Source organism: Phyllostomus discolor, chromosome 2, assembly GCF_004126475.2.
Source record: "Phyllostomus discolor isolate MPI-MPIP mPhyDis1 chromosome 2, mPhyDis1.pri.v3, whole genome shotgun sequence".
In the NCBI taxonomy this organism is placed as follows: domain Eukaryota; kingdom Metazoa; phylum Chordata; class Mammalia; order Chiroptera; family Phyllostomidae; genus Phyllostomus; species Phyllostomus discolor.
In genome coordinates this window covers 168265466-168281106 of record NC_040904.2, presented here as the reverse complement: position 1 = coordinate 168281106, position 15641 = coordinate 168265466, and the positions used below count along the sequence as shown (strand labels likewise).

The following is a 15641-nucleotide window of genomic DNA, read 5'->3' as shown; positions in this document are numbered from 1 at the left end:
CTCCTTTCCTTTAGATTATGAAATAAGAAAATGACAACGACCAACACAACAGTAGCCAGCCAGTGTAAATGAATCGAAAGTATACCACTTTTTTGGTCAGATCAGCAAAAAATGTATTTTTTTTGGTGTGTTGCAGAATCTTGCTAAAAAGTTTACATGTGCCATGAGATAAAAAAGGTTGAAAATTGCTGATCTAAGTCAAGTTCTTACTAATGATTTGAGAAATTTCAGGTCATTCAAAACTTAATACACATGTGTAAGCTACACATAAAAGGCTAAATTTCATTGCCTGTCATGTACCATAAAGACAATACAGTTAGCAATGCATAACATTAAGAAATTCTACCCTAAATGTATTGTAAAAACACTGAGGCTATACAAATTTTGCTCTTTCAATAATTTATATTTGGAGAAATTACCTTTGCAAATAGATTATGATTATTCCAGCAACTGTAAGCATAATAATGTATGATGCAACAAAAATTATCAACAGTATAAACTTTTAAATTTGACTGTACTGTTGACACTGACAACAGCTATGGGATGGTGACCTAGTATTTTTTTTTAACAACTTGACAGCCTCTAAAATTAAGTTGATTTTAACAACATTGATGGGATGCCCAAAATTTGCTAGGCTGCTCCTTTAACAGTCACTAAAATCAATTCCTGCTGTCAAAATACATTCGATCGCATAAATATCAACTGAGCACCTAACCGGGGGCCAAGGACTGCGCCAGGCACTGCACAGGGATGAGCAGAGCACCAGCCCTGCTCTCAAAGGCTTCCCAACGCCACACTCACACACACGCACCCTATATGCTGATGACTGCGGAAACATTCCTAGTCTTCAGTATTTTTACACCTTGCTTTGCTTTAGATTATATGCCTTAGTTAACATATGACATGGATATCTTCAGGAAAAAAACTGAAGCATTAAATCTAAGGAGGTTGTGACTCTTCAATTAACCAATATAGAAAGTCTAGTTGAAAGTCTCCTTTCAACATAAAAACTAAAAATACATATCCTGCAACTAAGTAATTTTGTTAGTGAGCTGGCACAATGATATTAAAAAGCTTAGAAAGAACCAATCTAGCTACCTGTGCAACTCCCTCCACACAAACACAACTTTACTCACGTGCTAACGAAGCAACCTTGTCATTGCGCTTGCAAAACTCATGAAAATACAAAATGTATCTACAGATACTGAAATATGTATCTACGTCCAACATTGTAAATGACTTATAAAATACTGATCTTTACAAGTATACCTCATTTATATTTTTATTGTCAGAAAAAGACTTATAAATAGTTTACTTGAATATATTTCTCACCAGTTAAATCTCGATTCACTTTACAGTTAATTAACTTATATCCAAAGATTGTATTCTCCTGTGATTTCATTTTCTTAAAAAGAGAACAAAACACTTTATTTCAATAGAAAAAAATGTACAGTGGAAGTCAGACAATAATTCCAGTAAAAATGGAAATCAACCATCATATCTTTTCTTGAGTTCTTCAACGGAATTACCCTTCAATCCTGATTTCTCTATGTGATTGAATAATACACGTACAACTGAAAAAGAAAAAGTGTCCATTTTAATCTCCATTTTTAAAAACTCAGTGAAAAAAATTAAAAGGAATGATTTTATGTGTCAAATAAAACACTCTACATTGGGAAGCAATAATCATTAAGATTATTTATAAATTCTAATTCAGATATTTAAAAAAGCCAACCTGAGAAAGAAAATTATACAGTAATTCAATAATGTTTCTTACCAGAACATTTTGCTTTAGCAGAAAAAATTTCCCAAAGACCTCAATAACATTAATTTTGCAGATTAACCTTAATTCATTTTGAGCTTCCTAAAACTTTTACTGTATTTAACAAGTGTACTCACACTTAGTATTATCAACTGTTTTTCAAACTTAAATCATTTTAGAAGAAAATTCTGTATCACTTCTCTAAATTGAAAATTAGCAGTAATATCTACAAAATCATGTTTGATGGGTCAGTTATACAGTTGTATAATATATAATAAAATGAAGTATGTAACCATAAAGAATTGACAAATCTTCCTGCGTACCACATAAAATCTTTATATTTCTCACCACTGAATGGTCCACAATCATCCCTTTGGAAATTGCTGTTATAGTTCATCTATTTCTCCACATTAGAACTAGCTAATAGTTGTTAATGACAATGGTGACAAAAGAAGACAACTGCAGTTAGTATTTATTGAATGTTCAGTTACATGCCAGGAACCACAAGTCCTTCCCATGTTTAATTCACTGGACAGTGGTGACCCAACCGAGATAGAAAGCCAGTCTGAAGAGCCAACTCACATTTCCTTGAGTACAACTGAACTGACCACATTATGATGGCAAGATGGAAATGTATTCACTCAACATGCTTAAGCTGAAAGATTATTAGGTACTAAGCACTGTTCTATGCCGAAGGCCTAGAAAACAGGGTAGACAAAGTTCCTGCTCTCATGGAGCTTTCATTCTATTAGGGAGAGAAATAATAAACATGTACGTGAAATACCATCAGCTAGTTATGTATTATGAAGGGAAAAAAAGCAGGGTAAGAATACACAGGGTGGCGAGGGAGGGTAGGCAGGCACTTATTTTAACTAGGGCTGGTGAGAAAAGGCATCTCTGAAGTGGCATCTGTTAGGGGAAACTTAAATGAAGTGGGGAAGCAGGCAAGGTGAAGATATGTGGGAAGATACAGGGTCAGACCCAAATAACGCCTCTTTTTCATTACAAAATCATAAGCACGTAATTCTGTAACATGACAATATCACACTCAAGCACACCATATGACATTTTAGGTGAAATGCTCAAATTGCTATCCATCTCGTGCGAGGCAATCACGTACCCTGCCAACCACAAGCAACTCAAGCAAGCCTTACTTCATCCGGACCCTGCACTCCAGGCTGAGGGAACAGCCAAATGCAAAGCGCCGGAGGCTAAATTAAGTCTGGCAATTTGGTATATTAAAAAAACACAAAGTAGTGTGGTGGGGCACAATGACTGAGAGAAGTGGCAGAAGATAACATCAGAGTAGTAATAAGTAAGAGTAATAGTTCTCAGGAAATTCCAGGGATAATTTTTGATTGACTGAATTTAAAGCAGAAATTTCTACCACATGATATCACCTTTAACAGGAATCTAAACAATAAAACAAAAAAACTAGCAAAATATAACCAAAGACACTGAAATAGGGGATAGTCTGACAGTGACCAGAGGGGAGAGAAGAGGGAATTTCAGGGGAGAATGGGAAGGGTTTACAGGAACAAATTTGGAGGACACATGGACAAAAACTAGGGGTGGGGGGTAATGCGGGGGAAGGGAAGGGTTGGGTGGGTGGGCTGGAATGGGAGTAGGGGGGAGAAAACTGTACTTGAACAATAATTAAAATAAAAAAAATTTTAAAAAAGCAGAAATTTCTTTTGGTTTAAACTCAAAAAATCTCTCTAAATTTAAGTACAACATAAAGAGTATTTCTCTTACTAATGTCATTTCTCCCATTCAATGTCATTGCTGGAAACATAAAGAAATAAGGAGCTCAGAGTACATTCAACCTAGGAGATCGGAAAGTAGTACAAGTTTTTGTTATCTTTAAAAAAATTGGTACTCTGGTATTCTATGATTTTTCTCTTTTCCCTAAAACTACAGTACAGCCCAAAATTCTAAGTAATTGAAGTTTCTGCAGAGTTTGATCTTACTTAAATTAGGGTTTCCCAAAATGGATCCTTTCTGCCAAAGATTGAGATATAAAAATAAGTAAGGGATCTAATTCTTCAGGCTCATCACCTGCCACTCTTTACCCCTATAACTCTACAATCCAGCCACACTGAACTTCTCTTAATTTTCAAAACTCAGTTGGCTCTTTCCTGCTTCAGAGCCTCAGAACACATCATTCCCTCAGTCTAAAACTCCTCCCTACCCACTCCATCTAACTGAATCCTGCATTTCTTTGAGAATTGAGCTTAAACCAAATAAAGTCAAGGAAATATGCTCTCACAGAAGGGGTTAGATTTCCAGTGCACCCACGCCCAGTTACATGCCCCATGTAGCAGGGAGCCTTTACATATTCCATGATGGCAGGAGCCCAACCATTCTGTTATTACTGCATTTTCACATAGAACAGGCCAGGCTCTAGACCGGGACTGCCTACGTTTAAATCCTGGGTCTGACCTCCTTAGCTATATGACCTTCACCACTTCCCTTATCACCCCGTGCCTCAGTTTCTTCCTCTGTAAATGCAAAACACTAATCATACCAATACCTCATAATGTTACTGGCAGGATTAAAATTTTTAATTTTACTTAATTACAATTAATTTAAGTTTAATTGGATGTGCCTTGGACATAGTAAACATTCAATAAATGTTTGCTATCATTTGTTTAAAAATTAAGGGATGTAAGACTACAGAGAGACGGAAAAGCTTCCATCATAGAACTTACTTCTTTTCTCAGGTTCTGACATAAACATCACTGCCATGTCAAACCTTTTCAGTTCAGAAAGCCTTTGTAAAATTTCCAAGACGAGTGATGGCTTTTCTTTCCTGAAATAAACCAAACATCAAACAAGCAACCCATTAAAAGCAGCTCATTTGAGTCTTTGCTAACACACTATGTCTAATTACATATAAAAAAGGTCTTCACTTTATCTTTTCCCCTGAACACTGTCTTCAAGAGCCCAGATGAAGAAATTTATCAAGTCAGTTGAAGAAATTATAATATTCTCAAATGTGAGGCTTAGCACAGACGTTATTAATCTGCTATTGACACTTGTCACTTCCATATCCCATTTCTTTTAAAAAATTAGTCCTTTTTCCTATTTAATAATTTATCTTATTACTGCTTGCACTTATCATCTCTTTACAACTTCTGCAATAGTAAAATTTACTAGAGAACTAATTCTGCTACATAGAATGTAGTAATAATATCAAAACAAATTAATTTCCCAAACCACTAGAAATAGCATAGCACTATAACATGAAAGTATAACTTAAAAAATTTCAACTTACTCAATGTAAAAGTCATGTAGAATTTTAATGATTTGGTTGAATACATCTGGATCTAGATTTTTCTGAAACAACTTAGGATACAAGGATGGTTCAATTTTCTGGGGGGAAAAAGTTAGAAAATTAAATTATGGCAACATTCACATATAAATTACTTAGCTAATAACTGCTTAGGTGAATATAGGAAAGAATAACTACTATGCCCTGGCTAATGTGGCTCAGTGGATTAAGCATCAGTCTGCAGAACGAAAAGGTTGCCATTCAGTCAGGGCACATGCCTGGGTTCTGTTGGCAGTGTGAGAGAGACAACTGATCGCCATTGCCCTCACACATCATATATTTCTCTCTCTCTTTTCTCCCCCCTTTCCTCTCTCCCTAAAAATAAATAAAGAAAACCTTCAAAAAAATAGAATAATTACTATGCATTAGAGTTACTGGGGCAGTGGGTCACACCGAAATGTAATTAATGATAGAAAAAAGAAGGTCAGAGGCACTGTAAGATAATCACTCTGTACAAGTCAGAGAAAAACCTCATGAAGAGAGAGATGCACACCACCCTGAGAGAGACAGGAAATTTGAGAGCTCTTAAAGGGGCAATAAAAATGGAGAGTTTAAAAAATAAAATTATATGGTCCTGGCTGGTGTAGCTCAATGGACTGAGTGCTGGCCTGTGAACTAAAGAGTCATTGGTTCGATTCCCAGTCAGGGCACATGCCTGGGTTGCAAGCCAGGGCCCCAATAGGGGATGTAAGAAAGGCAACCACACATTGATGTTTCTCTCCCTCCCTTCCTCTCTCTCTAAAAATAAATAAATAAAATCTTTTAAAAAATTAAAATAAAATTATATGAGATAATATATATTTGGAAGTAACTGTATATTGCATAATTATAAGGGAGTATTACTATAATTACACTGGAGAAAAACTGTTAATCCATTATTTAGTAAATTTCATGATTTGATTCTTAGAGCAAATAAAAATTCATTTTGAGGAGAATGTCTAAATATTGCATGCATTACTTGCACAAAGAAGGTACTCAATGTAGTTTAGCTTTTTTCCCATCCTGAAGGATGAAGAATCAAGTTGAAATTATGATATATGAAATCAGATTAAGCTCCTTTTAGAGCAGAGAGTTCAAAAAAAGAACCTACTTCCAAAGGTTCCCTGGTTGCAAATACTTAAAATGGTCTGGCCAGGGTGATCTATGTGTCAGGAAAGGGATAATAAAAACATTTTCTATAATCGTATTATACAAAAAGCAACCATTATTATATAAGGGGGGACCCAAAGAATGGAATTTATTTATAAAAAATTGTGTATTTATTCTTACATGTTTAAACTTCAGTTACCCTCAAATTACTTTCCATTTGATGCAATACACCTAATCAAGACTTTTTCCCCACTGTTCAAAACAGTTTTTGACCTTGTGGATTTTGATGCCCTTTAGTGCTTTAGACACGGTTTTGTTTCACCTCTTCCACATCAGCAAAACATTTCCCTTTGAGGACTTTTTTCACTCCAGGAAACAAAAAAAGTCACTCAGGGTGAGATCATCAGGTGTATGGGGGGTGGGCATGGGGGTCACACCATTTTTGGTCAGAAACTGCTGACACTCAGTGCGGTGTGGGCAGGTGAGCTTGTAAATCACCCATCACGAAATGGGCAAATGCACTGAATAGCCTTCAAAAAAAATTCACTGAAGCTGAACACAGCCTCTCCTGACATCACCACCTGGTGCACTGATGCAGATGGGGTCCTAGAACACTCACCTAGTGGGGGCAAGCCTGTATGTACTACAAGGGGCCTGCCCTCTAGAAGATAATTTTGGGGCTTTCTGGGTCCCGGCTTATATAATGACAAAAACGTTCTTTGACCTTTTATTTACAACAGAACTACTAGCTTCCTCTTTCTTACCTTCAAATACTGATATAACATATCTGGAGAACTTTTCAGTTGTCTAAAATCAGATTCAAGCTGAAAGGAGTTTGCAGGAACTGGAGGAAGAACAGTTGTGATAAACTGAGCAGGCATTTTGTCTACCTCTATAGAAATCTTCTCACTGAAAGACTGACATACATCCTGTTTCAAATTAACTTGAGGTCTGAAATATTTCAGAGACATCAAACAATTGAAAAAAAATTAGTCAAAGCTTATATAAGAAAACATCAATAGAGACTTTAAAATTTCTGATTTTACTAATATTGCCTTATCTATTTACATTCTAATAATAGTAAACTCTTTTAGCTGGCAATATATTTTTTTGCAAGACAGATTATGCCTCTGCAATCTGTTGGGCTATTAGCCTGGCCACCTTTTGAGCACATCATTTCTATACACTGCATTCATTATTGCATCACATACACTTACAACTCAACCTTTCAGAAATCTGAATAATCAGTTTCAAGAAAGATATTCTGAGAAGGAAGAAATACTTCCTCCTTTAGGGAAAAGAAAAAAAACATACTTATTTAGTATTTTCCCACAATCCATACTGTCACTTTAAATAGAACTACTACTAAAATTCAAAGCTTAAAAAAAAATTTCCAATAGGATTATTGAATGCAATGCAGAATGTATGAAAAAAGTTTCAATACCCCAAACAAACCTAGTCTATCTTTTCCTATTCTCATCATTAAGGAAACACGTGACTAATTTTAAAAATTCCAAACAAAATTTAAACAGCTCACAAATAATCTTAAGTATGAATGGTGGAGTAATGTTAATGCCCGAATTCTACATTGTTTTTAGAATGTTTTTAATAAATAAATTTTTTGTTGAATTAAGAAGTGCGCCCTGGCTGCTGTGGCTCAGTGAATTGAACACAGGCCTGCAAAGCAAGGGGTCACTGGTTCAATTCCCAGTCAGGGCACATGCCTGGGTTGCAGGCCAGGTCGCCGGTAGGGGCCACGAAAGAGGCAGCCACACATTGATGTTTCTCTCCCTCTCTTTCTCCCTCCCTTTCCCTCTAAAAATAAATAAATAAAATCTTTTTAAAAATTTTAAAAGAAGTGAAACAATATGTTCTAGAAAAAAATGAACGAAGTCAATTTGTTAAAGACAGTTTCTTATGATCTCTAACTTCCCCACAATAGTAAAGGAACAGTGAGCATTCCTTATGCAAAAATCTCTGAAAAGTAAGAACAAACAAAAAAGAAAAACTAGAAAGTGAAGTTGAGCAGTTGAAAAAATTACAATGATGAGTACAAACCAAAACTCTCATTGATAACATCAATTTTCTAGGGGAATTACTATATCCTGGATCTGGCTTTACAATTCTAGAGATTATCAAATAAGAGTATTTCCACTTACTGCTGGGCTGAAGTATCACTGATTTCTTCTGTTTTTAATACTTTTGCTTTTGGAATATCACTTGTGGGCAACAGGTCATCTTGGCTTGAACTCTTCTTACTTGCAGTGCTTGTGGTTGCTGTTACGTTTGCTAGATTAACAGGATTCCTCTCTGGAGCAGCAGCAGTAGTGCTATCTGGCACATCAACAGTCTGTACCAAATGACCAGTTTCTTCAATAATAACCTTCTTTAGTGGTTTCTAAAACAATTAAAATCAATTCCTTAAATCAACACATAAAGGTTTTCTATTTTAGGGTTACAAATTAAAAGGTTGTAGTGTTCTTACAGCTAATGTCCTAATTATAAGTAAATTCCACTTGATGGCTAGACAGACTTAGGAGTCATGCTCTGCCTGAAAGTACAAATAAAAAGATGCATAGCATCTACTATACGTTGGTCTAAATGGGGGAAGAATATGCATATGTAAATAATGACAAGGCGATAGGAGACACACCATAAAAGGTGAAAGGACAAAACTCTAAGAGAACACAGACGAAGATAATAAATACTGGCATCAACCGAGACCTCACAGAAAAAGTACACAAGAATGGCAGTGTGGGAGATAATTACGGTATGGTCAGTGAGAAGGTGTTTAGTCCAGTGGGGGTGGTGCAAGGGAAGGAGTGATGGAGACAAAGAATGCAAGGTTCCTTAAGAACAGCTAATGAAGGGTCTTGCGTCCATGTCAAAGAGTTTGGACTTTATCCTAGAGGCAATAAAGCTAAGAAAAAAATATGACCAAACTGACAGCAATATTGTGGGCTAATGGAGGGCAAGAAGGACAAGGCCAGGCAATAATCAGCATTCTGTATGAAACAGACCAAAATTAAAACCTAGGCACATTTTCTATAAAAGTAGCAGCTGGAAAAAACTAGCCTAGGATTAAAGGTTTACCAAATAATATTTACAAACTCAGGAAGTATTTGACCATAACAATGGTTTTTAATTTAGTAAAATAAATTGCATTCACTATTTCAACCATTACAGTGTTAAACATTTTCAATTTCTTTGAAAGTTTACATACTGTGCTTATTTTTAACAATAAACTTTCTTCAGTATGCTTTAAGTGTTCAATCTAATTGTACAGTTCAATCTTAAGTCAAAAACTTATAAATATAAAAACTTTTGCCCTAGCTGAGTGGCTCAGTTGGTTGGAGTGTCATCCCATAAACCAAAAGGCTGTGGGTTTGCTCCCCAGTCAGGGAATATACCTAGGTTACAGGTTCGATCCCTGGTCAGGGCAAGTATGGGAGGCAACTGATGGAAGTTTCTCTCTCACATCAATGTTTCTGTTTCTCTCTCTCTTTCTCTCCCTTCAGCCCCCCTAAAATCAGTAAACATATACTCAGGTGAGGATTAAAAATAATAAATATTCGTTCATTCACTCATTGTAGCAGAAACTAAGCAATCAGAGAAAACTTTCATTTACTACCACCCTCTCAGGGAACCAAAGGCCCTTGCTTAGCTTACCTACATCACTGGTTTCCCACACCCTCTCTGGAGATTTGCCCAAAGTACTCCCAAGCTGCCAGCCCTTGAAGCACAGGCTACCCTGACCCAGACCCTCACTTGAGTAAAGTAACCAACCCTAGAACTCTCTACTTTCCAGACTCCCTTCTTCTAACCAGTTTCCTCAGTGACCAGGTAGACTGAAAAGGAAATGTGTGGCTGAAAAGGAAATTAACATTTGTTTCACCTGACACTGCCTTAGTATTAATGGTCATTATTCTTTTGATCTCAACTAATCTGTGAGTTATTTTCAACTTGAGAAACAGGATCACACAGGCACTGGGTAACTTGCCTAAGATTTGAAAGTTTATAAAGAGAGGGACTCAAATCAACTCTTACAAAGCATTATGCCAAACTGCACCTTCTCTTTTTAAATAATGCCCACATTTTCATTATGGAGACCTGTTATAAAAATAAACAGCCATTTCCCCCTTTTCTATTAATAATTTTGTTCATGTTAGATCACTTATAGAATGGCTTACCCCACATCTTTCATTTCATAGAGGTGTTCTGTTTTGAAATTGTGCCACAAGAGACTAAATTCATGTTGCATCCTCACAACTATTAACATAAACTGATTTGTAAAGTGAGGGAGAAGAGAACCCCACAGATTTGCAAAAGCTTCTGAAAGTATCTTGGCTACGAGACATTACATATACTGATATTTGATATGTAACATGTCAATGTCTTTATAAGTACGGACAGGAAAGTCTGCCAAGGCTTTCTTAAAACCTGTGAATTCATTTTTGTGAAGAAGTCTTACAAAGATGTAGAAATTTAAATCACATTTAATTAAACATTTAATCACCTTTACTGAAAAGAACAGAAAATGAATATAATGTATGAAAGCAACTAGATTTATGCCTGATATATGAAACGAGTATTGTCTCAGAAAATTCAAGAATAAAGTCACAATAAGAACAGTGAGGGTGGGGGGGGAAGAAGAGTGGAAAGGCATTAAACTAAGGATTCATCCATCTGCCACTATTATGAAATATGAACTTGGCAAAACAATTAATTAAAACATGCTTTGCCTCTCTTCCTTTCTTCATAAAAAAGAGAATAAAAATATCTGCTATGATTTCTTACAGTTGTTATTTCTCTCAAAGCAACATCCATGCGTAACGGTTATTCCTAGGGGGCAGGGAGAGGATCATTATCAGTGAGGGGCCTGCGGAGAAATTTCGGGAGGCGGGAGTGGGGGGCCGGGCACTGATGCCTCCCAATTTTTTGACCAGGTTGGTGGTTTCATGGGTGTTTACTTTATAATTATTCTTTAAATCTTAATTTATCTTGTATACTTTTCTGTATGTATTTTACCTCTCAAATACATATATATAATATCTAAAACTATGTCAATGATGGAAACTACCTTAGCATCACATTATATAGTTGCCTTAAATGAGTTCAATTTTAAAAGTTTAGCACAAGACAAACTTCTGAATTCATGCCAGCTACTCTTTTTGTTCCAATATTGCAGAAAAAAACTTAGCTTTGTTATTAGACTTAATGAAAAACAGTATGGTATACCAAAAACAATATGCAGTACATATTTTAAAACATAATCTTGCCTATACAAGATTTTGCCTAAGTGCTGATTTTTAGACCTAACTCCACATGAGATAGAAAACTATTATAATACAATCCCAATCTCAAATAAGAATAATAGTAAAACATTCTTAAGTATTACAAAATGTAAAGCTGCTTTAAATCCCTTTAATATCAGAAAATATGTGGAAACATTTAAATGTAAGGTATTAAAAACTGAAGGTACTTTAAAAGTTACCCCAGAACTCTTAATAGCTCTATTTCCCCCCTCAATGTTATTACATCAGTAATCCTAAAAAGTATTTTTTAAATATTCTAAACATGGCCCTAGGAAGAGACTTCAACATTTCTGTTAAGAAATTAATTCAACAGTTTCCATCTCCTATCCCTACCACACTGATACAAAGCTGCCTTACTTACAGTTGATCCGAGACGAGGTGGATTATCAATGGGTTTTACCACATTTTGCCTCTGAGTAGAATCGAGAAAGACATCATCCCAGTGTCCTTTCTCAATTAATTCCTTGAAAATATATTTGTAACCATGAAAATAAAAATATTATTGTTAATTATACAAATAAATGTGTTTATGTTGCAGAAAATAAAAGCATATTTTGATGAAAAAAATACATTAATTACCTTTTTAATTTTGGAAAGTTCAGTTACTGCTTGCTTATTTCCAGGTTCCAGAAGTAAAACAGTTTCAAAATCTAAAATGAATTTTTAAGGAATATAACAAATTAGTGAAAACACTTTATAAAGTTCAAGACATGACATATTTAGTTAGTTAAGTAATCCCATGTTTATCTCAAGAAGCTTTACTCAGGATGCTAGGAAATAGGTGAGCGATAACAAGAACTAACATTTACTGAATGCTATTTTTGTATGAATTCTCATGTATCCCTCACTAAAACCCCACTTTACCGATGATACGACTGAGGCCTAGAGGTCATCCAAAGTTCCCACTGTTAACAAATGGCACGGTAACATAGAATCTAAGATACTTCCATATGATGAAATATTATTCAGCCTTAAAAAGGAATTGAATTGTGATACATGCTACAACACGGATGAAAGGATGAACCTTGAAGACAGTATACTAAGTGAAATAAGCTAGACGCAAAAGGACAAAATACTGTATGATTCTACTTATACAAAGTACCTCAGATAGTCAGTCAGGGATAGGAAGTACAATAGTGACTACCAGGGGCTGGAGAAAGAGAATGGAGAGTTACTGTTGAATGAGTATAATTTTCAGAATGAAATGATGAAAAAGTTCTGGAGATAGATAATGGTGATGGCTGCACAAGGTGAATGTACTCAATATGGTTAGAACAGTAAATTTTATGTTATGTGTATTTTACCATAATGAACAAATGCATGAGCTACAGCTGAAGCCAGGCTTAGAGAGAAACTGACAGATTTAAATGCACATATCAGGAAAGAAGAAAGACTGAAAAACAGTTATCTAAGTACTGATGTTAAAAAGTTAAAAAAACAGCAAATTACTCGTAAACCTAAAGACAGCTGAAGGAAGAAAATAAAGAGCAGAAATAAATAGAAAACATACACAACAGAAACAAGTAGGTTCTTCAAAAAGACTAACGAATACTTAAAAAGACAGATCATGGAACAATAAAAGAACATATAACTGCCCTGGCTGGTGTGGCTCAGTGGATTGAGTGCTGGTCTGTGAAACAAAGGGTCACTGGTTCAATTCCCAGTTAAGCCACATGCCTGGGTTGCAGGCCAGGTCCCCAGTAGAAGGCACGCAATGGGCAACCGCACATTGATGTTGCCCTCCCTCTCCTTTTCTCTCCCTTCCCCTCTGTCTAAAAAATAAATAAATAAATCTTAAAAAAAAAACCATATAGCTAGTATCAAGAAAAATGGGGAGGAGGCATCACTACAGACCTCACACTATCCTGTACCCTAGCTGCTGGCTCCCTTCCTTTTCATTCTTGCCTTGTTCTTGCTTTTTTTCTTCTCACCTATAGTTCAAATCTTTCATTCATTTTGACTGGCAACTAGCCAGAGTACACTATATGCTATTAAAAGATAATCAGATCTACTACAGAAGCTGCATTCCCTCAAATCTGCCCACCTGTTTATGACCTAAATTATGAAAGAAAATGTACTTCTGCAAGTTCTGTAACCTTGAACCATCAAAAAGCTGCACAACCTGCTTCTGTAACTTGGGAATCTCATCAGGATGAGTGAGTGAATGACAGATGTTCCGAGAGTCATACCTTGTTTGGCCTCATTTAACTTTCCCAAAAATGTTCTTGCAGTTCCTCTTCTGGCAAAAGCTTTAGAATATGAGCCATCTAATAAAATAGCTTGTGTGCAGTCATTTTCAGCCTCTTCATATCTATTAAACATGATACAATTACCAACTGGAAAAACACAGCTTACAGAAAAACTTCATATAGACTGAGTTTCTAACACAAAAAGCATGCATATAATTATAATTACCAACCCCCAACTCTGTGTTTGAGGGGGAAAGTGATTGTAAAATTTTATATTCTCACCAACTCTTGGAAGCATCCAGATTAAAGGAAAGTCCGAAAAGGATGGAATTAGGATGGTTAAGTATGAGCAGATCAGACAAAAGAATAGCACTGCTGGCAGTCTACCTCCCCTCCAACCCTCAATATGCACATGCTCTATGTTAACAATGATAACCGGCATTAATTTCTAATAAAACATCATTAATATTTACCTGTAGTACACATCATCTAAGGAAAAGCAACCCACACAAAACATTATGTGTCAGAGTATAACATCTGACGCTTTATCCATAAATTCTACTCAGCCATGCAACCCATCAACTCAGTCTGACTAGGTACTGCTCTATAACAGGCAGCTAAGAAGAGCTAAAACACAAAAACTTGAGACCCTCCTATACATCAAAATGACATTAATGAATTATTGTAAATTTATTTGGCATGATAACAGTACTGTGGTTATGTATGAATTATCCCTTAGGGATGAAATGTCATAATGTCTGCAACCATTTACAGTAATTCAGGGTGGGTGAAAGCTGAAACAAGTATGACAAAAGAAGGCATAGCTTTATGAAACTAGATAATTTGGTACATAGAGTTTGAAAACTTTCATAACAAAAATATTTTTTAAACAATCTCTTATGATTACATTCTCCCCAAGGCCTAAGTGAATACTATTCTACCCTCAAAACAAGACCTCATATGAATAAAACCAGATCTTCTAGTAACTTAGACATCTCTGAATTCTTTAATTCACTTTTCAACAAGAAAGCAAGGTCCGTGTGTCCATGCCTGTATCAATGCATTTTCTACCCGACAGCCTGACCATTCTTCCATTCATGACACCTGCATAGCCCCCACACTTTCCAGGGTAAACAAGTTCCTTTGCAGAACACAAGGGGCCTGTGTGACTCTCCAGCCTGATCCTTGCCATTATCCCCTGTGTGACAGCCGCAATATGTATGGACCACTTGCCCTTTTCAGGAGTGACCATGAAATTTCCCACTCCTAAGCCTCTGAACCTCTACTGGGTCACTCAATCAGTTTTTTCACCTCACTGCCCCTTTAGATCAGTTCAGTTCAAACTCCTGTTTGGAAAGTTGCCCCTTTTCATATTCCTCCTCTAGTCTATAATGCCTGACAACAGTCACCATGTGGAAAAGAAAATTCACCTTTGCATTAAGTGTGAATCTAAAAGATACACTAGAAAAAAATATAAAAGGAGTCATATTTAACTTAAAATATACCATTAACTTGCTATAATATACTAATGTGATCACCAACTAAAACAGTAAAATAAATCAGAGGTCTTATAAACATAGATATATGCAGTAATTGTGGGGGAGGTAAAGGTGGAACAGGGTATTGTGGGGATAAACGGTAATGGAAAATACTACAAAAAATGAATTATTAAAAATAAATACATAAGTAAATAAATGGAGTATCATCTCTCACCTATTAGAAGGTATTATTCTTGGCATTAGTCAAACCTAAGAATCCAGGTCTTACAATTTTTAAATCATGCACAATTTGTAAATAGCAAAAATACAACCTTTTCATAAGCTAGGAAGACATGCAATGATCTTTAATCAAAAAAATGTATCTCTAGTTATGTCTGTTAGTTTCAATGAGGTTAAACATACAACCAAAATTTACTTCTACAACAGGGGTTCCTAACACGAGGCCCTTTAAGA

At 35.7% G+C, this 15641-nt stretch overlaps 1 protein-coding gene across 3 annotated transcripts in view; it reads right to left on the bottom strand.

The window, feature by feature from the left end:
* Window positions 1-569: 569 nt before the first annotated feature.
* Window positions 570-15641, bottom strand: part of RPAP3 (RNA polymerase II associated protein 3) — a 32170-nt gene continuing 17098 nt past the window's right edge. For all 3 annotated transcript variants that reach the window (XM_028532526.2, XM_036019129.1, XM_028532525.2), the window contains 8 exons: window positions 13690-13811; window positions 12080-12150; window positions 11862-11963; window positions 8345-8583; window positions 6950-7136; window positions 5040-5137; window positions 4474-4574; window positions 570-1574 (listed from right to left, as the gene is read on the bottom strand). In XM_028532526.2, the coding sequence (XP_028388327.1) occupies window positions 1489-1574; window positions 4474-4574; window positions 5040-5137; window positions 6950-7136; window positions 8345-8583; window positions 11862-11963; window positions 12080-12150; window positions 13690-13811 (1006 nt within the window). In that variant the 3' untranslated portion in view covers window positions 570-1488. The remainder of the gene's footprint in view (window positions 1575-4473; window positions 4575-5039; window positions 5138-6949; window positions 7137-8344; window positions 8584-11861; window positions 11964-12079; window positions 12151-13689; window positions 13812-15641) is intronic.